Raw genomic sequence first — 22113 nt, forward strand, 5'->3', positions numbered from 1 at the left:
TGCATACACCAGAAGTAAAACTAGAAAACACACTTCTGGTGCTTAGTTAGTTATCGCTCTATCACTTGTAAAACCAAAAATAAAATAAAAAAAATCTATATCTTACACTTGTAAACATTAAATGATTACTTTTATGGCAATAACAGAAAAAGAAACGAAATCCGTCACCATCATCTTGATTTGGGATGGTCGCAGGATGGCGCCATTTTCCGTCTTTAGTCTTTAACGTCATCACTCGGCGACACGAGCAATGGCAACCAAAACAGTAAAAAATAAATCATTTTAGACTACGTGGATGTTAAGAAACAGGAATGTTACGACCAGGATCGTTTCCGACTACGATAGAGAACCGCTATAATGAAAGCTGCACGACTGACGACATTTCGCGGGAGGAGGAAAACCCGTTTAACTTCAGCCCTCAGCTCATCTACCTTCATAAGGACCATGAGCTGTTTGAGATAATGACAACATCAACTACTTTTGAATTAATGTACCGTACTCTTATTTGATACAGTGGACATTCTATTTTCAGGATGGAGACGTTGAAAGACACATGTATCTTCAAGACCTTTATATTTCAGACGACAAACAAACCCTCAGGTTTGACAGTTTTACACACATGCATCTCCTACTGACAGTAGCCTTTAATTTGAGGTGGCAACAACGGATTTTACATAGAAGGACAGATACATGTGTTAAAACAAACAAAAAAAAAGACTGGTCAAATATAAGTCTTGTAATGATTCTACTCCCTAATTGCACAGAAAATACAGACTGAAATGTACTTAAGAACAAAAGTTTAAAAACAAAACAAAACGGTCAATTAGGCCTATGTAGAAACCATCTTTTGATAAGTTGGCACAGTGAAAACATTTTTTATTTGCACATAGGGTCCCAATGTCCCTCTGTTGCCAACTCTCATTTAACTTAATACTAAAAAGGGCAAGGGGGCACTGGACAAAACAATATTTTGTTCCCATTTCTTTGCTAAATTTGTTAACTGACTTCCCAATAAAGAATGTAATGGTAGTAACTGAAAGAATACACCTTGCATGTTTTTTCCCCCTAAATTATAGATAGTCTTTCTTTGACACTATTAGCTTTTTGTTTTTACTGTAGGGCACACGACACAACGTATTCTCCATGAATCAGTCTTGGAATTAAGAACATCAGCTCTCCTAAATAGTGCCATGAATGGGAAATATTTAGTTTCTCCAAATCTGTTACTAGCTGGTTCCAGTTCTTCCATGCCATTGCTGTCCCTGATTTTTCCGCATTTAAAGTCCAAAAGATCTTGCAATTGGCTGAAGACCAGTCCAGGGTAGACCTGGCCTCTCGCACAAAGTCTGTTCGGATAGGCCTCAGCTCAACCGCAACCTTATTGAGGATATCTGTGTTATCTAATGTAGGCCATAACTCACAATGTACTTCCATAACCCAACACAATGTACTTTCAGCTTTATTCAAGCAGTTTCACATATCATCGCTGTCCTGTGAAAAAGACTTATGTCCATTTTTTTTCAATTTTTGTATGTTAACAGAATGGTGTTTCCGCGTTACAGACATCGCGTTAACGTGAACAGTTTTCCAAAATTGGACATAAGTGTTTTTCACCGGACAGCGACAATATGTAGAACGTTTACCATATAGATTTTACTGTAATTTATAGAGTCCCTTCATTTCCAGGGGCTCCAAAGTTTATGACATTTTTGTCTTGTCCAGCGTTTCAGAGTTTGCCTGTCACATCTCTGGCTGCAACACAGTCCACGGCACTTTAGAGGAGTATGAGCACCACTACAACTCCTTACACAGACATGTATGCTCCATCTGCCGACGCTCACTACCCACCGCTCACCTCCTGGACATTCATATTCAGGAGTGGCACGACTCTGTCTTCATGGTCCTGGCACAGCGTCAAGACATGGTATGGAACACAAGAATTAAAACTCTGAAATCTCTAAGGAAGGAATCCCATCATTCTTGTAAACTTTTAACACCTCACCATGTCAACCAAAAAAAAAAAATCTGCATAGAGCGGCTTTACATGGCATGCATGATTTACAGTACCAGTGTTTGGTGGAAGGCTGTGAACACAAATTCAGGACGAGCACACTCAGGAAAGACCACCTGCTACAAATTCACAAGTACCCTCCAGACTTCAGATTTGACAAACCCAAACGAGAGAAAGGGTGAGACTGCATTTACTTAATTTGCTCGACAGATGGCAGCAACGTTCTCTATGTACTTTTTGTTATCTTGATTGTATAGTGTTCTACAGATGTCTTTAAGCATACTAGTGATAGCTAAATGCTTTTTTTAAATTTTGGCCTGCTTTGCTATTTTATTTCAAATCATTCTTACTCGTATTCAGAGGTGGGTAGGCCATCAAGTTGTGTTCAAGTACTTTTACTTCATAGAACAACATGACCCAAGTAAAAGTTTGAAGTAGTCCTCCAAATAATTATTTGAGTAAGAGTGCTGATAAGTAATGAATGAAAAAACTGAGTAGCTGGTGAGGAATAGGAGATTTCTTTTGTTTTCTTTCTTTCTTTCTTTCTTTCTTTCTTTCTTTCTTTCTTTCTTTCTTTCTTTCTTTCTTTCTTTCTTTCTTTCTTTCTTTCTTTCTTTCTTTCTTTCTAATTAAAGCACATGCACCAAATAGACAAAAATATAAAATAAGGATGTGCAAATTCAGACATTGCCCACCAATGTTTGCCTAAGGTTGGTTGCAATGCCACAGAAAAAATCAGAGGGCTTCTAATGAAAATGTTTGTCCGCTTATAAGAAGACCTCCAAGTTTCATTATTTTGCTACATTGTCATGATGACCGAGTGACTCTGATGAAGACACAAAAGGTGCTCTGCTGTGATATTAACCCAGCCATTTTTTCTCTGTTGATAGTATGCTTCATGTAAATGAGTCTACTTTGAAAACTTTTCTGTGTGGCAACTGAGACTTTGTGTGTTGTCATGTGAATGCCTAGCTGCGTTTGCTTCATAAAATAGAGTCAAACATTGTTAGTTGGATTGGCGAATCAGTCATGGGACATCACCTGAGGCACGGGTTTCTTGCCAGAAATAAAGATAGATCAAAATAGTTGTGAGCAGAAGATAGGTCAATGTAACGGAGTAAAAGCACTATTCCTTCTACCTGAGAATACTTAATTAAAAGTAAAGTATGTTGCCTTAAAGCTACTCTGATGAAAAGTTACTTAAGTAAATGTAACCCATTGTAACTTTTTGCTTCACTTATGTCAATCTTTATTTATTTTTTATTTTTTTTGTAAATTCCCTTATATAGATTATTCTGCTAAAATTCCTTCCTTTTTTCCCCGAGACCACGGGAGACAAAGCAGCAGCAGATGGACATAGCAATGGAGGTTGTGGATAATGCGGTTGAGGTTCTTTGTGAGGAGCAGTCCAAACAGGCAGATCAAGAGGAATCCATGGAGATGCCCGTGTCCACGGCAGGGAGCCACTTGTCTGAAAAAGGCGCCTCACGTGAGGAGCTGGCAGCAGGTCACAACACAAACGATGAGCATCTGAAACCACGATACTCCTACAGGTTAGTGGGGACGCTTTAATAAAATTTCAGTCATTTTGTAACTTCGGCTTTGCGACATGGCATTCAAATCTCACTTAAATACTCAATTCTAAGTTGAACAATCCCACTTCATCATTTTTTTCTTCTAGGGTTCCCTCGAATGTGTGCTTTGGTCACGGCTCCATTCGAGGCTTCAAAGGTCACAGAGGGAGGAGGAAATGAAACATCTTCAGAAATCACAAATATGTGCTCAATTATTTCATATTACAGTAAATAAAATGGTTTTCTTGCATATCATTTGCTCGACAGTCGTTTGTGTGACATACACATATATTTTACGGCTTTAAAACTGACGTGGTAAAACGAAAAAAGAAACTCACTCCAGTATATTTGTAATAGACTTTAATTTCCCAAAATGTTTTTTTCAGCCAACAAGTATAAAATACACTTAATCACTCTTCAGTATAAAATAAGTCATCAATTTTTATTTACAGATACAAATGGTGCCTGCTGTTGTCTTGTAAGATCATTTCAAGCATCTGCAAAAAAAAGTACATTTTAATTTAAAGGTCAACGGTTTAAAGATTATTAATAATAATGTGGAGTAGCCTACATGCACATGGAAAGGTCAGGGTCCATTTTAAATTTGAATACAATTATATAGGTCTTAGGTGCAATGTTATTGGATTGGCTACCTATGTCTTTGGATTACAATTTTGAAGGTCACATGATACGTTTTTGGCTTAAAAATCCTGTTCAAATTCTGTACATAAATACGCATAGAAAGTCTGAAACAGATGACCAGCATTAGAGAATTGTCTAAATTTCTGCTTTTTACTTTCAGTCTTAAAATTACAATTGTTTTTCATGTTTAAGAAATAGAAGTTTGATAGAAAACACCTTATTGGAATTATGCATTTTGTTCTTTTTTTCCACAGCTTTTTACACTGCAAAAATGTAAATTTTTGATTAACCAGTCAAGCGTAAAATGATTAAGGCCTACCATAACAACTATTTAACAGCTCATATATTCGCTCTAGTTTTTATTCGTTGTTAAATTTTATATGAAGGTTGTTGGGTTTTTTTTCAACTAAATGAATATTCTCATACATTTCTTCATTACACTTGACTTTTGTTGCTTTGTGTCATGGAGATCATTTTAAAGGCAAAGGGCACACACACACTCATACACAAAGTGTCCAGTCAATGCGTTGTTAAGACAAGTAGTACATCCCATAGGGTCCACCGAATAGCCTCGGTACCGGTAAGGCGGGTCGCGGGCCGTTCACAGCCCCGTATAGGGCCGGTGCGCCCAAGGGTGCGCTCAGGGGGAAGGGGAAGGCGAAGGCCGGCAGCATCGGTTTGGCGGCCAGCTTGAGTTTCTCCAGCTCGGCCTCCTGCAGTCTCTTGGCCTTAGCTCTGCGGTTCTGAAACCAGATCTTCACTTGTGTCTCTGTGAGGTTGAGGGAGCTGGAAAACTCGGCTCTCTCGGCGATGGACAGGTACTGTTTCTGGCGGAACTTTCTCTCCAAGGACAGCAGCTGAGTGCTCGTGAACGGAGTTCGGGGTTTCCTGTTGTTTTTGTGTTTGCGCAGGTTGCAGTGACTCGGGCTGGGGAGTCCTGCCAGGACACAAAAATCATTAAATATCTCATAATTTCACCAGAAAGCCAATTTTAATTGCACAGTATGGGAAAATGAGATATTTGCATTCAGTCAACACTTCATTACAGCAACACCTGAAACTTATTTAATTGGCTAATCATTAGAATTGACATAGAGATATATGCTCACTTCGTGTCTTGTAGTTTGCAGACGTCTTGGATAATACTAAAATGCGTTTCTATAGTATTTTGATATCTGTTCTGCCACATGATAGGCCAAAAATATTAGAAACGTCACGGCAGTGCATTTCTACTGGTCCAAACTCAAGCTTTATGCTTATAACAAAAAATATATACAGCTATTTAAAATACTAATACATTCGTTTTATAAACCACTCACTACATGAAGTCTCTTTAGAATCTATAAAATATGTATAATTTATATATACATTATTTTATTTATTGTTATCATTATTTTTAAATCGGACTTGTTTATTTTATATACAGTATTACCATATGTACCTAAAGTCTGGTACGGAAAACTACTTATTTTACTTCTTGGCCCCCTGATCTACTCCGCTATTCTGAATAAATAAATACCGATAGATGTATTTGTAATTCTTTAACATGGTTGACAAATAATTAAGTGTTTCCACTCACTGGGAGGTGATACGCAGGAAGACTGTAACCAGGGGCTGCTCTCCTTGTCGTTGACATCCACGTTCTCTGTTTTGAACCGATTAAGTTCCACTGGCGAAGTGCGCCCCGTGTCCTCTTCCATCCGCGCGCTGGGCTCCGTAGATTGTTGACTTCTACCCTGTTTCCAATCCGACATGAGCGACTCCACGCTGAAAGGCAGATCCACACTTTTGCCTTTACACCTGGAAACAGGTGACGAGTCGAGCTGCTCGGATGCGGAGCCCCCCGAGGCGCGCTCCTCCGCGGAAGTGTCCCCCGGTGCGGCCGAAGGTGGCGATCCCTGCGCAGGATTCATGACGCACAGCTGAGGTGCCATACAACCATATGTCCTTCCGCGCTCTCCGTCGCTGTTTCCTTGCCCTATTTACCCTAGTAAATATGTTTTTTTTTAATGCTAGGACCACGCACCAACTTGCTCCTCACGCAGTTAAGTGCTTTCCTTACTCACCGTACCACACGCTTTCTTCTTCTGTCGCTTACCTCCATGACTCCACCCAGGCTTTCTCTGATAGGGCAGCCATCCTCATGACGAAGCTGTGATGCACAATTCCCAACCAAGGGCTTAATTTGAGACCCTAAAAATGTTATATTGCTTGCTCTCGCCCCCTTGAACATTCCAGCAGGGTTTCCCCCCTGTTATTTGGCATTCCTTACTGTATCTTAGCCATTTTACATTCAGTATTTTACTCTGTTGTGCTGATGACTCTTAGTCAGTGGCGTCAAATTCTTCCAAGGACTGCAGAAAAAAAGTTGACTGATGCAAGGGCCACTTTGAAATGTCAACATTCGTCAGTCTTAATTTGTTCAACAGTCGAAACTCAATTCATCAGTACAATTGAAGAAATGCAAACCAAGCCAGTGTACAATGGAAGCAAACAAGAGCTGTCTTCTGTCAGCCCCAAAATAGCCTTCAGGCCACAAATAGCCCCAGCGCTATAGTTTGAACACCCCCACTTGAGCTTTTGATACATTGTATGCACCGAGCTCAAATTAGCATTTTTTGGGGGCATTTTCAATCTTAGCTGTTAAAAACTGTTTGAAGGCACAACACCCATACAAAATACATTCGGACACACATGACAAAGTTGGCAATGCAAAACTATATGTGAGCTTTGAATAAATTGATCCATCCGTTTTCATTGCTGCTAATCCTGTTCAGGGTTGCTGGAAGCTGAAGCCTGTACCAGCTGGCTTCAGACAAAAGGCGGACTACAGTAAAAAATAAGAATAAAATATATTTTTTGAAAAAAGCAGCATTACTTTCTCTGATTACTGGTTTTCATGCTTGCCTCACAGTTCAGAGGCTCAAGGTTAACATCTTGCTGAAAGGCCTTTGCGGTCTGAATTGCTTTTTTTTTTGTTTTTTCAAAGTGACTTCTCCAACCATGCTTAAGAGCTAACTTAATACTAAGAGTCATCAACTAACATAAAGAAAACCCAAACAATGCAAACTCCCCACAAAGTGGCACATTTTAACACAGAACTTCTTGACTGTGAGGCAGGTGTGCTAACCACTATTACAACATATCGCTTTCGAGTGATCTTACACGTTATCTTCATGGCAGCACAACCGTTTCAAATAGCAGTGTAGAGCGGTGGCTTGAATGTGACCGCTAGTTAATGTGCAGCCTTAATGGGCTGCCTTCCAATCCAGATACCTCGGTTTTCAGATAAAATATGAGTCTTTTCCGAAAAAATTCCAGAATGACGTCACACCCGGGTTGTGGTTTTCTACTAAACACGTTGAAAAAAAAATTGACGGATGCCTACAGGAAACGATTGGTCGGTCACTCAAAATAGAAAGGTTTTGTTTCAAAACCAAAATATAACTGAGAGGGGACGACACCACACAGGGTCGTCTCTTGGTGATTGCAAAATTGCAGCTTTACAGTTTTAGTTTTATATTTTTGGTTCAGTTGACTCGTTTAGTGTCTTGTGATTGACTGGCGACCATTCTAGGGTGTAGTCTGTCTCTCGACCGAAGTCAGCCGGGATAGGTAATTAATTTTTGGACACAGCACACTGCTTGGGAGTCAGTGGAATAGACAACTGTTTACTTGCATTTTTGACCCGGAAGTCTCCAAAAATGCTTATTTATTTGCAGCAAAAAAAACGACACAGAATTTATAACCACATTCTGTATGTACAGTATCAAAGAGTTGCTTTAATTTGTATATGGTATTTTGTCGTTGGGGCATTTTACACACAATTGTTATTAAATAAAAATAATGTTCCCGGAGGAACAAATCGATGCTATCATTCCCATCTAAACACTGGATAAACTGGTGTCACTGGTGTTATAGAGGCCCACTGACTAGCGAGCAGCGATATGTTCAAGAAAATTGATAAAGGCTACTTATCTGAGCAGTTATGTTTGAAAGTATGCAGACATTTTCATCAGTATGTTTTAATAAAGTGGAAGTCAACCTAAACATATTTTTTTTCAAGAATATGTTCTATGTAGGCCCACTAGTTGAAACAAGGCATTCTGATTAATATTGCGTTTGTTGAATATGAGTTAAGCAGCAAGATCCACCCGTTTTTAGCCATCTCAGCGGGCGGCCATTTTGTCACTTCTGTCAACTAAAAATGACATCACATGCTCAGGGATCATTTTTGAAAACAATATGTTAGGGTTGGTTTCCACTTTAAGGAAGGAATTTTTAAAAATCTGGGTTATTTACAGTACTTTAATACACTGGAATCACTGTAAAGTTTCTGTCTCCAGGCCTAGTGGTAATCAAATTATCTATGGCTGCGTATTGGCCGTATTTCAGCCTATTGTGTTCTTTGTCAGCTTTCCCCTGGACAGACACAGTGAAAAACCCCAAATCAAGTTGAAGAGGCCCCATTAAAGAGGCCCGTCCAATTGGGTCTCTGCACTTCAAATCAAGTCAAATCATTTTCTGAGAAACCTAATATGCTTTTTTTCCCCCCTATGGGAAACTTTTTGTGTGTGTTGGGGGGGGATGCGGCACAACAAGCACACTGACGGTCTGTGGGACAATTGGTTAAATAGAGTTAACCGTTTCTTTCCCTGAGGTACTTTTCTTGCTTTGATCCTGCTGTGACTGGCGCCTGTCTGCTCCATGTCTAACCCCCCCGCCCCCCCTTGTAGCTACCCGCCGCCCCCCTCGTCCCTCCCACACTCGCTTTTTCTGTGTGTGTGTGTGTGTGTGTGTGTGTGTGTGTGTGTGTGTGTGACTGATAGATTGCTGAGTAACCAGACAACATTTCAGTGCCTGTAATTTAGTGTTCAACATTACATTCTCCCTACTTAATGTGAATGTAGCAACTTTGGGCTTTGATTCTCACTCTTTGAAAACGAATCTGGGTTGGCTGTGTGGGCTTGTTTTGTTTATTTTAAACGTATTTGTAGTTATTCTTATCTCTCGCACAGCAGCACGCACATTCCTGAAAAGTCATCATTGAATATTTTGCTTTGAGAAACAATTTGTGGAAAAAAAAATAGTAGGAACTAAACATATCTCAGTGCTATTCTATATGCAATGATTTGTTGTTGGCTCAATAAAATGCAAGACACCCTTTTGACCTTATTTCATCTCCACATCTGTCATCTTGGCTTGTAAATATTCAAGCTAAAGCATTAGTAATACACTGTCAATTTGGAGTTGACAAAGTTGCGCTCATTTCTGCAAGTACTGCTTCTTGCCAGAGGCAAGAATTGTTTAATGAGATAAGTCTGGTTTTCCTTTCAAACAAAACATGTTAGAGCAGGCTTTATTTCATTTAAAAAAAAAAAAGTCTTCCCCTTACATGAGACTTTTGTCCTGAGCAAACATTGGGAGGGTGCAGAGTCATCTGGCATAAACATTTATAAAACACACGGCAGGGGAGTTTTTGTGGTGAGAGTGTAAGGTCTTTAAAAGTAAGCATAGCAGAACATTATCTCATTTGTATGTGAGTGCCAACACTGACTTGTCGGAAAGGATGTTGGATTACATACATTACTTGCGATTTATAATAGCTCACATGCCACTGAAATCAGACCACGAGAGACAAAGTTGTCTGATGAGACAAAGCATGGCGTGAATGCCAGATGTCACGTTTGGAGGAAACTAGGCAGCACTCATCACCTGGCCATGTCCATACCTACAGTGAAGCATGGTGGGGGTAGCATCGTCCCTTAGATACTCTCGATTTTTCACGACATACAAAACATAGCTTATAAATATTGACCTTTAGTTTAGCACTCCCGAATACCACAGTGACCCTCACCTACCTGTTGAACTTTACTGGAATTTTCCATCAGCTATTGTTTAGTGTCAAGCCATCAGCTAGTGGCTAAAGCTAACTACTCCTCTGCTAACATTAGAAGGATCAGGGGTAAGGTTCTTAGGCAAATACAATAGTTAGTTAGTGTCTACAGAAACATTTGCAAATTGGCTGAACTCGTTTTAAATTGTTCTAATTCCCTCCCCGGCTGTCAAACCGTCACATTCATACTGAAGCCATAAAAGCTGTTTATTTAAGCAGTTACTCACTATAGTAATTACTAAAATAATAAAGTCAAGCGCACTGTACTTGCTCAGTCATGCCAGTCCTGGTAAACTGATGTTGAGGGCCCGAGGTCCTTCTTATCTGATCAGGGTTGTGAAATGAACTGCTGCAGCATGTCAGCCTTGATGAGTTGTTTCATGTTCTGCTGTCAGTCATTCGAGCTTCTATTCTATCTTAGCTTGTTCACTGTCTCCTCTAACCTGTTGACCCCAGTGTGTCCGTTTCCAACATTTTACATTTTCCAATATTTTCTCGCCAACACCTACGAGGATTAGAGAAAAGAAAGAAAATGGTAAGAAAATAAAAAGCAAGTAAAAGTGTTTTCCTTTCAGTCGGTTTACTGATGGTACGTTCACAAAACAGTAGGAAAGAATTTCTTTCATCTTTTCGTTTTCTAAAATGTTCACGTACCAATTACAAAGTTGTAAAAACAATCCTTTTTTACTAAGACCTGCAAAAAACAACAACTGAGGATGAGTTAGTATGCGTGGAAGGCCACTAGTTGACAATGTCACTTGGGAGAGGAGCACTCCAAACCAGTACACAGTACACCAATTGATTGTCCTGAAAATCGATTGTATGCCCGATAGGCTTGTATGTGATATGTGAATGAAAACTATTAACTTCGGTACAAAACAAGAACATATTTAAACGTAAAAAATATAAAGACAAATAATATAAGTAAGTTCCTTTTGGACCAAACAAAATTGATCAAATAAAAGAAGGCCGACCCACGACCTTCTTTTATGTTTTCAAACTTCCATAATTCAGTGCCAGTATAACGTAAAAAGATTCTAACAGTTGAGGAGAAAAATTCAAAGTGTTATCTTCAAAAAGGGACCAAAACTATGCCGATACTCCAAATGTTTCAAGTACAGCATCAAATTTACTTTGGTGCACCTTTCATTCAGGTAAAACTGCCAGGTGGAATTGCAAAGGGCTACACGATAATACATTCTGACAGATTCTTCATGATCACTTCCTGATTTTTGTCAGCCAACAATAAGCCTGATGTTGGGGCTAAAGTTTTGAAAAATTGCTGCAGTAGCATGAATTTAGGGACTTTTTTTTTTTAGGAGGACTTAGTGGGACAAAGGTGACAGGTGATACTCTGATACGCTTTGTAATTACCTGATGGATTGTTGATTGGTTAAGTGCTTTTCATGTAGCCTCTGTATGTTAGCATGACTCAGATGCCACGGAAAGTGCTGACAGGTGAGGGGCGAGCGGCTTGTTATTCTTCCGTGCGTTTTGTGGGGGAGGCGCGGTCCACATGGCGTCGGGCCGAGTGTTAGACTGACGGCGACTCCGTGGCGACGGGTGCGAACAGGTGAACACGGATACTGTATAGTGTTGGGATCCGGCTGGAGAGGAGGAGAACGAATGGAACCAGACACCCCCGCGTGGACCCGGTGCTGGCTTGAGCTCAGGATCGGTGCTGACAGCAGGGCAGGGGACTTCGACTCCAAGCGATGATAATGGCATTGATGAAGGCTTTAGAGCATGAGCCAATAGAAAAGGTTGGAGATGGCCAACTATCACAGGGCCTTTTTTGTCTGGCCATGATAGTTGAAGTTGGCGTCGTTCGCTTGAGGGTGATGACAGCACAGTTGGACCTAATGCAGCAAGAAATCGGAGACGCACATAGGTCTTAGTCCTAAAATTCATTTTTAATGAAAACCTCTTAATAATGATAGCCAATGCACAATGGATTACAACAAGGAATAAACAGACACTAGATGTTACTGTTTTTTTTTTTGTGCAAATGGATGGAGTCTCATTCGGTTCCTCGTGTGTAGGCCCATTTGTCTTAAATATATGACACCAACATTGTGCGTGCATGGCGGTGTGTTGCTAGATGAGTGTAGTCCGCATTCCAGCACAGCAATTTTGAATTGGCCGTGCCCAGGTGGAGATGAGGGAATGTGATGCTGATCCGCCTCAAACGGCTGTTCTAATCGACTAAATTTAAATAAATGGATAGTATATTCTTTGGAATTGCCGCTACTTACAGTAAGCGGCGATGAGCAAAAAGTTAGGGTCTCGGAGATGCTTTTAGCAAGCATGATAAGATGCTGATGGGACCTGTGATGTGGAATTACATGATTGTGCAGTTACTAAGTCACTTTAGAGTGATACATGATTTGTGGGAAAAAAGGATACGCACATGATGATTAACCAATAGTATAGATTTGTGAATGAAATGTGAAATTGACCAAATTTGGACATAGGAGGTTTCCACATGGCAGTGATGATATTTATTGTGTGTATGAAGAACATAGAGGAAGTTATCGACGCTGGAATTATAATAATAGTTTCATGTTATACAGCAAACAGCAGAAAATGTAGTATATTACTTATGTGTTACCGGTTACTTGGACAAAAGCTTAAATGTGTAAACAACGCAACCTAAAAATATATGATATGTATTTAAAGCATGAAATTCCAAACCATCTGAAAATAAAAAGTACTGAGAAACATCATGTCCATGGCACATCAGCTGATTGCCATGCTTGTAGAAAGAGAGAGGCATCACAATTCACATTTCATTGCATGTGATAATTAATAACAGTGATGACAAAAATAACGATAACAATAATAATAATAATAATAATAATAATAATAATAATAATAATAACAACAATACTTGCATTTATTTATGTATTTATTCAACCTGTAGTATTTATTGATTTTTTATTTTTATTTTTTTTGCATTGGCACTTCATATCATTTGACCCATTCTTTGGAGTGTGTGCTGGAGGATTTTGCAAGGTGTGTACATTTTATCCAACCGTTATCCAAACCGCTTATCCTGCGTACATTTTATTTCACTCACATTTAGCTCAGGCAGACCAGTTCAGACGTCCTTGCCAGCTTTTATTCTCTCTAAATTTTTCTTTGAAGATTATCTCCAGTAGTTTTTTCTTTATTTCTCATTACTAAACTATACTACAACAACGTTGTCGGCCAGAACAAAGGAATTCACTAAATACATTTCTTAAAAATGCAAGGTAAGTTCCAATGTGGGTAATGCTAAAGCTGATTTTAATTGAAGATTTAAATAGCTTGTGTGGGCTTACAGATGAAATTTTGATGAAATACATTCCTGTGTTGGATTCATTTTTATCGTTCTTTGGGGTGCCATCTTTTATGTGAAAAAAAAAAAAGACGGTATCGCGTCTCTTAGAGGCTGTGATAGGGTTGGCGTTGGAGGAGTCAAAACTGGAACAAATTGGGGTTACATGCTTTAGTCAAGGGCACTTATGTGCTAGCTTTCGATGGTGGGAATAGATTCACTTTGTGTTCACTTCCTTTCAATTAGGCTGTTAGTGGATCTGAGACGCAGCGTGGCAGTCTGTCACCCTACCACTTCAGGGACATTCATGTCGCTGCTGTACTTTTAAATGTCGAGATGTGACGTGGGAGTCCGCGTACAAAGCATTGTTTAAATGTTTGGCGCTTCTACATGTGTCTGCGTAAGAATGCGAGGTTGTTCCTGTGATCTCGGAACAGTGACAACCTGAACAAATACGTTGGGCTGATTCTTGGTTGGTGACAATAGATGCCACGTTGTCTCAAGGGGCTGTGAAAGAGATGGGAGGGCACAGCAGAGGCCCCTGAATAAACAACCACTAAATTCTCGCTTAGGAGGCGAACAATCAAACTTGGCGATGACAAAAAAAAAAAAAAAAGACTTCAAATGTTGATTACGATTGTTTTAATAAGAATGGCCGTTTTTACCTCCTCCACTTCATCTTTTTAGATTGGATGTTTGAAACAAGAAGCAGATTAGTAGACAGCGGGATAAAGAGCGAATGATGGGTGGAGGTAGAGAAAGAGCGGCGGGATGAAGGAGAAGATGAAAGCTTTGTTGGGTTGATGGTTAATGAGCTGGAAAACACAATTGAACTTTTCTGACTGTGGAAATCGCTGTGAGGGCATCATAAATTAGCGCCAGTGTGGGAGCTAGGCGGCAGACAGAAAAGGGGCTTTTGTGTTGCCGGCCTGCCGCCTCTGAAGTTGCTCAATTCTCTCCAGCGCTTCGGGTTCTGCCATCCTGCCTGTTGTGACGGCTTTAAGACTCCGATCCGACGTGCTGTCCCTTTTCCATCATCCTCGTAAGCGATGCAGAGGCAGAGATAGGATGGGAAGAAAGGGGCGACGGCGGGTCTTTGCTGATATTTTCAAAGGGTGACTCCTCATCCTGCCTTTGCAGGCTTGGCACATGCCTTCTGTTACTAAGTGGCTTCATATTGAAAGAGTCGGCGGCCGCTATTCTCTCTCCCACTGGGTGCCAGCCTCTGTGCCCTGGCAGCTGCTGGGCTTCAGAATAGACCCATAGTTTCCCCTCTGCAGGTGAGCTGCAAAGCCAAAACGGGGGCCCCTCAAAAGGGCCTTTCACCGCCTCAATAGGAAACTGACTTGGGGAGAGAGGAGCGGGCACACAATGGGCGCCTTCTCCTCCGAGACAGAGAAGATGGAGATGAGCTTTTTGGGTGCCGCTATAGTGTCGCTTATAACCATGTCGAGGAGAGAGGAGAGGATGACTTCCCTCAGTCAAGTTTGGGAAGGCGTGGTTCTCGCCCCTCCAGTTTGTTTGGCTCTCTCCCGTCTCCTAAATAATCGCCGTGTTTTTAAAAAGTTGACCGCACCGTTTTTGTGTGGCGACACTCTGCTCCGATCCACTCAGATCGGCACCTCCCTTCGTTTACTCCCTTCAAATCCATTGCCGGTCCTCCCTTTAGCCACACTCTTCCCATGCCTGTAGGAAAGAATGCACCTCCCTCCATTCCCTCTCACCTCCTTTTCATTTGCTTTTTAACTTTTATTAGCAACAGCCTTCACTGACACAAGAAGAGCTGGCAACGGAGAGGGAATGTGGGGGGAAATAAAAAGGGGGGGGAGCAGAGAGGGAAGGAAAAGGGAGTAAATATTGTAAGTAGTGAATTACGATGTGGTTACATGGTAATTTCATTCTAATGATTACTGTTTATTATGATGATAATATTAAGAGAATGAGTCAGAGTGATAATTCATGTCTATCTTTGTAATTTCTTGTTCCATTTCATGCCGTAAGTTTAGCCTTAGATCTGGAATCACACATTTTAGACATTTTTTTTTAAGTTCCCATTTTAAGTCATTTGCATAGTTAAAAGTATCTCAAATCACATACTAATAACATCATAATACTGTACAAGTAATGCAACTTTCATATTTAAACTTCCTCAAAAGAATTGTGACAGCAGCTCATATCTGCCATATCAACCATGTTGGAGGAGCAGTACAGTACTCACTTTTTGCTGTAATGTATGGCAGTACCAATAACATTTCAATAACACTAACATCATGCTCATTGCAATTTCAACGAAACATATTCATGTGCTTTTGAATCTGGTTGTGACTGACTTTTCAGTCATTGGACAACAGCACTGTGTAAGTTTTTATGATCAAGACCAGCATGATAAGTAGCACATATTGCCTGGCAAGTACACATTTTTCATTGTTGATTTCTTCATTTATAGTTGTTGCTTTTTCTGAGCACCAAAAGTTGAATAGAAAGATATCAGACACATTCTGGCCAGAGGTCTTGTCGACTTGTCGACCGCATAGTGACATTGAGAGCTTGGCATTGACTAGTCGCTAATCATGTTTAGCTTGAGGAGGAGGAAGAGACGCTTTCTGCAATAGATGAGTGTGCCGAATGAATGTTTTACAGAAATACTCAACTATATTCGGAAGTTCATATTAACGTGTGACTACAAAGCAAAGTGTGGAGAGTCTTTGCCCCAGAAATGCACGGGTGCAGTCACTGAATGGGGTGATTGATCATTGCCAGCAGCCTCTCAAAAAATCCACCCTCTCGTCTTTATTGCTATCCGTTTCCTCTCTATGTGGCAGTCAGCTTCTGCCTTGACAATCACGCCATGTTTTTGTGGTTGAAAAAAAAAAATCAATTCATACAATTCATTGTGTATTGAGCATCAAAACCTGATACAGGGTCACAGTTTTTTCCATTGTAATGCATCAGTAAATGTGAGTGCATATCCTGGAAATGCTTATGAAGAGGTTGAATGGTCTGTTAAAAAAAAAAAAAAAAATATATATATATATATATATATATATCTTTCAATATGAATATATACATTTTAATCTCTTGATAAATCTATCTATATTTGTAACAGATTATAATTCAAAAGACCTCATTTTGTAATTACCTTCAAATAATATCAACTAGTAATGTATAATATGATAGGTTACATTTTGGAAGTAACTTCCCTGTACACTGCACGCACATAGTGTGTCAAAAGTCAAATGAAATTCTTTGACTTTGATTTATTATTTTCCACTCCAATTTCCGAAAACAGTTCTCTCTCATATTCCTTAATGTTATTGTTTACGTTTGGCACGAGGTTTCAAACCCCGTTTTAGCATCTTAAGCTGTCTGTTCTCGTCGCGCAGGGTGAGATGTTATCAGTCGTTATCTCCTTTTTTCCTCTTTTCTTTCCCTCCCTTAATGAGTTCCACTCTGTTGTTGCTGGCCCCGGGCCATTGCTAAACTGCTTTCATAAGCATGAGACCAAAGTCTGCTCAGATGTCCACTAGCCCCTTTAAATATCCACGAGGACCCCTGGTCACGGTGTGGCTGACCCCACAGCAATTGTTGACATCATTATGGCAGCAGTACTACATCCCTCACGCCTTCCTAAGTCTGACATTTTCTTCTCAAGTACACTGAGCACGTTTGAACAGCGAGCTTAGGCCAAGTGGAGGCCCCCAAAGGCACCACATGGCTGGCCGCATCCCTGAAGGACATAAAAATGCTATAAGATCCAGGAGAGACATTAGTTGCGAGGACAGACATGCTCGTGAACGCGCCACACTTCATGTACTATTTGCTCTGAGGTTTTGAGACGAAAGCAGCATTTCCTGCATTCGAGCCAGCTGGGAGTGATTTTCGGACTTGAGTAAAATCCCATTTTGGCGAGCGTCTTTCCGCAGGGATAAGTTCATAGGCCTATGTAAAGCAATAATGTAATAATAACCCCTTTTAGCGGGGTTTCATCTTGTGTTGGCTGGCTTGTCTGAAGAAGACGCAGCGCGTATCCTTATTGGGTTAAGCTAATTAGAAAAGAACACTGCGGCCATCCGCTTCAAATGCTTTTAACTCATTTTTTTGGTCTTTCTATAAAAACATACTGCTTGCACCCCAGATTTCCAGAACATTGAAGTACTTTTACTATCATCATTTTTGTCAGACAATTCTGTTAAACCTCACTGTAAATAAAATAAATGAATGATTATTTACAAACACAATAAGAATGAGTCAGCTTAACTATTAATGGAAAAGATAGAGAAAAATACATCATCACTGCCTTTTGTGTCCTCCACAAGGCTCCTTTCCCAAACCTCCACATCACTTTGAAATACAGCGTAAACATCGCTACTCCTTATCATCAGCTTTGTGCTTCTGCTCTTTTTCTCATTCCTGCCCTGTTTGACTGCTCATTATCTGTAACATTATATAAATACGTCCGACCACCGAGGTCTTATCACCGAAGACCCAACTTATAGTGCTGTTACACATTTTTTTCTCTCTCCTGTTGAGATGAATCACTCAATGGTGAGTTAGTGCTAAAAAAAAATAAAAAAATAAAACACAATTTCAATTCAGTGTTTTAGCAGAGTTAATGGAACCATTTCAGCGCGATTGCTACAGATAAGTTATCATTAGTTATGCGTAGGGGCTCGCGGTGGCGGCAGACCTGCTCTGGGCCAATACTGTAAGTGCGTAAGAAGTGTAAGATCTTCTTGAGCAAGTACGTAGGGTAATGTACGTACCAGTTTTCAAATTGATTCAAGTTCTTCTATAAAATTGTATTGTACAATTTCATTCATTCACATGTCAATTGGACCTGAGGTCAAACACTAGCATAGAAAGCTTTTTTCCTATCTAGGAGCATTTCTGTTTTTATAAAGGGCCATATATTAATGTAATGATCAAAATGAGGTATGTCCCCAGAAAAGTTAATGTAATTTCATAGTCTAATAATATACTATATATAACATAAGTCACTTCGCACTCAAATGATCTCAAGGGGATATGTAAAAAATTTTAAATTTAAAACATTTAAAAATGTTCCCAATTCTATGACAAAGGATCAAGAAATTTAGCTTGGTGAAATTGTTTTTTAAAATCAATATCCGTTTGAATATGTTGTTTTAATTTTGATAGATAAACATTATATTTTTCAACATAAAGGTCATTTGATTTAATTTGCCCCGTTTGCACTTGTACATGTAGTTATGCAGATATACTGGTGTGCTACTCAAAACACTCGCGTCTAAAATTATCTCTCTCCACTCAAATTGATAGAAATGCCATTAATCTTATCCAGCCTCCTCCCAAAATCCAACAAAGTTTTTTGTAATGTTTTTTTTTAATAAGGAAAATACCACTCTGTAATATTGTACTTTATCAACCATTATAATTAAATACAATCTAAAGAATTAAACAGTGTGCATCGTGACCAATTCATCGCAACTCCCTCTGGTGTGCGTGACTTGGCCACCAGAAGGCAGTATAATACATGAAACACACATGAAGAAGACTTTCACAACTACTGTAGGTGACTCAGTAAACATATAATTATATTAATTATTCTTCACAGAGGATAAAGAATCTATGGCTGTGAGTATTGATATATTGTCTGTCTACATGTGTTGATGCTCTGTTTTAAAATATGTGCTGCTTAAAGAATTATAGCACTGCTTCATACAGTTGATGCTATTTGTTAGCATATTATTGGTGTTTTCAATTATGTGTTAGCATTAACCCAACGGAAGGCAAAGTTGTTTGTTTTGATTACACAATGTGTTTTATGTGTAATTTGACATTAAACTTCAACTGGGAGGCGCAATATAGAGCTTGAATCCTCTTTTTTGAAGAATTAGTCACTATCAAACTGCTGCTTATTGTGAAGTTAGTTCAGCAATCTAAGCAAAAAAAAAACACAAAAAAATCAGCAAAACAACTCTTTCATTTAAAAAAAAATCCCAAGTTGGATAACTCGTATCGCATTTAAAATAATTACATTTTTGGGGGCTCTCTGTACAATATCAGAGTTTTTAGGCTCTATGATTTCTGGCTTTTCATAACAGTTCCAGGTTGTATTTTGTCACTGTCCAATGAAAAACACACATGTCCAATTTTGTCATTAAAAAAAAAAAAATGTGCACGTTAATGGAATGTCTGTAACGCGGAAACCCCATTAACGCAGACATTAAAAAAATGGAAAAAAAAAAAAAACCTGACATAATTGTGTTTTCCACAGGAGAGTGACGATTTGCTTTTAGGCTTCATAAAATGATGTTGTAGGCCGTTTATGGCTCATGGACCATAGGTTCCCCTCCCTGATCCAAGACACTGACTTCACTTCCTTTGCCAGTACACTGCTCGTCCACCATAATTTCATCGCCCTGGTAGTTTTGACACAGACAAGATAGCATCTCCATTGACGGAGATAATAAGGAAGTCAAATTTGCCAACGTAGCTGCACAGAGCAGGCACATGTTTCTTTAATAAGGATGAAAGCGCTGGGTTCTTGTAACCAGATCTTTCTGTAGCAGGCAGCTTTCCATCAAGGAACAGCAGGATCCTCCCTTTTTAGCCCAGAAGCATCAGGACAGATGGGAGCATGACACGCAAAGCCACATGGATGCACACACTCACGAGTGCACACAGAGTGGAACCTTGTGATGCCGCGGAGGTCACTTTTATGATGTGTAATAGTCAATCAGTGGCACCTGTATGAATTTTCAACACCTGTGCACATCCTACCTCTCCGTTGTCTTGGCGGCATTACGCAGGAAGTACTCCCCGCCGTGTGCGTTGAACTGACAGCCCTGTGATGAATTCTGTGCCGCTGGGGGTCACGGGTTAAAGGTTAGAGGGTACTCCAGCTGGCAACCAGGGCTGCCATGGACTCCAGCGAGGAGGCATTCATTGAGGGAAGCAGGAGGGGGCACAGTGTTTGATGTGCTCATCCTGGAGGCATTTCTCTCTCTTTCTTCTACGCGAAAGGTGTCATTTGTTGTGATGACCCCGAAAAACGATTATCGCATGACTCTGCAGTCGCACTCTCAGCTTTTACAGAGCTTTTGGGCAACTTTGAAGTCGCTGCTTTCCCAGCTTGCAAATGAACAGTTTTGGTTCGAGCTGGGACACCAAGCATCATTAAGTCCTACTTAACCACAAGACGGAGCGTGGAATCTGCTTCATTGTCATGAGTCGTATAACAAAAATAGGGAAACAAGAACATAGGGAGAACAGTAGTAGTAGTAATATAGTACACCGAAATGAAACAAAATAGGGGGGCATATAAACTACCGTACAGTGTAACCTCCAAGGTTGAACACAAATTGTTGGTTTATCTTTGATTCATTTGTATCTGAAAATAAGTTTTCCATTTGGGACTCGCATGTTTGCCTCACAGAGAGACGTCATGGGTTCAGAACTTGACAAAAGCCAAAGACAAAAATGAATGTATGCAGTTAATCCTTTAGATAAACTGAAGTCTCTGCTCTCTCATGTCACACATGATAATGGTTTGAACTCAAGACTTGGGAGACACATTTTGGTAGAACCCCAAATTGTTGGACATGGTTTTCATTGAATGCGGCATGGTGCCCGATTTGTTAGCTGTGCTGGGATAAAAACTCAGCTTTATGGTGTGCATATTCTCCCCATAGTTGCGAGGGGTTTCCTCCAGGTACTCTGGCTTCCTCCTACACTCAAAAAAACATGCATGTTGGATTCCAAGAAGACTAAATTACATATAGATGTCATTTTCAGTGTGAATCGTTGTTTAACTGTGCCCGGTGATGTGTAGAACCATATTTCCCCTCAAGTCAGCTGGGATATGCATCACATTGTGTGTGTGTGTTTGGATATTCCTAAATTAACATACCCACTCTGTAATAGTGAAGTATTAATTTTAAAAAATGCAGAAATGTTAATTACCGGTACTATATAGTTGTTAATCAACACAATCGTGTTGTGAGTGTACCATCATGTGCTAATTAAATGCCAACATGAGCTAAAAAGGTCCTGTTAGCAAGCTCACATATTTTGCGGTATTGCCATCTTACTTCATTTATCAAAATAACAAAAAAAAGGCAGTGAGCTTGACCAATGCATTTCTAACAGCATAACATTTAATTAATACGATGAATTTGGAGTTCTTCAGAAAATCTCAACTTTTTGGAGTGAGAGAAGGAAGTCTCAAAGACGTCTTATGGTGATATTATCTTAAGAAAGGCGACCTCAGTGATGGTTGTGTTGTGTGACTAAAAATCTCATAAGACAAAAGAATTTATGAGACTAAACTGTAGCAGACAGAATTAGTGACATCAATCCAAGACGCCATAATTAATTTTGTCTTGTGGGTCGGTGCAGTTTTCAGCTTCTTTATGATATTCTAATGGGGTTTCGTGCTTGCGTTGCTCGTCACGTCACTCGATTTCTCCAAAAGGGGCCGTTTCGCTGTCAAAGACCCACCTGCGCATTATTGTCTGTCATTTAAAAGCCCAAACACACGGTGGAAAATATGGCTAATCAGTACATAGCAAAACACATTTAATTGCTATTTAACTTGCTTTAACCACTTCCACATGTTTACTGAGTTTACGAGGAGCGTGATGAAGGGTGGATAATGATGCGTGTTTGTGTTGGGATTGAGCGGACCACT

At 39.9% G+C, this 22113-nt stretch overlaps 2 protein-coding genes across 2 annotated transcripts; one reads left to right on the top strand and one right to left on the bottom strand.

Moving 5' to 3' along the window:
* Positions 1 to 194: 194 nt before the first annotated feature.
* On the top strand, positions 195 to 3835 carry znf511 (zinc finger protein 511). The gene is made up of 6 exons (XM_086045683.1): positions 195 to 456; positions 531 to 600; positions 1723 to 1924; positions 2065 to 2189; positions 3337 to 3564; positions 3693 to 3835. The coding sequence occupies exons 1-6, from the start codon at positions 312 to 314 to the stop codon at positions 3763 to 3765; spliced, it is 843 nt and encodes a 280-aa protein (XP_085901809.1). The 5' UTR covers positions 195 to 311; the 3' UTR covers positions 3766 to 3835.
* A 93-nt stretch (positions 3836 to 3928) lies between these two features.
* On the bottom strand, positions 3929 to 6289 carry msx3 (muscle segment homeobox 3). The gene is made up of 2 exons (XM_086045151.1): positions 5807 to 6289; positions 3929 to 5164 (listed from the first exon to the last, which is right to left on the bottom strand). The coding sequence occupies exons 1-2, from the start codon at positions 6159 to 6161 to the stop codon at positions 4758 to 4760; spliced, it is 762 nt and encodes a 253-aa protein (XP_085901277.1). The 5' UTR covers positions 6162 to 6289; the 3' UTR covers positions 3929 to 4757.
* Between the last annotated feature and the right edge of the window lie 15824 nt (positions 6290 to 22113).

This window comes from Filicampus tigris, chromosome 11 (genome assembly GCF_054856515.1).
Source record: "Filicampus tigris isolate MCC_2025a chromosome 11, RoL_Ftig_1.0, whole genome shotgun sequence".
Taxonomy (NCBI): Eukaryota; Metazoa; Chordata; class Actinopteri; order Syngnathiformes; family Syngnathidae; genus Filicampus; species Filicampus tigris.

What these genes read in the sequence shown, in the direction of transcription:
- msx3 (XM_086045151.1), bottom strand. Translation starts at nt 6,161, where the DNA reads ATGGCACCTCAGCTGTGCGTCATGAATCCTGCGCAGGGATCGCCACCT. An exon ending in TTCCTGCGTATCACCTCCCA is followed by an intron (nt 5,165 to 5,806) that starts GTGAGTGGAAAC and finishes GTGTCCTGGCAG; the next exon opens with GACTCCCCAGCCCGAGTCAC.
- znf511 (XM_086045683.1), top strand. Translation starts at nt 312, where the DNA reads ATGTTACGACCAGGATCGTTTCCGACTACGATAGAGAACCGCTATAAT. An exon ending in GACGACAAACAAACCCTCAG is followed by an intron (nt 601 to 1,722) that starts GTTTGACAGTTT and finishes TGTCTTGTCCAG; the next exon opens with CGTTTCAGAGTTTGCCTGTC. An exon ending in TGGCACAGCGTCAAGACATG is followed by an intron (nt 1,925 to 2,064) that starts GTATGGAACACA and finishes CATGATTTACAG; the next exon opens with TACCAGTGTTTGGTGGAAGG.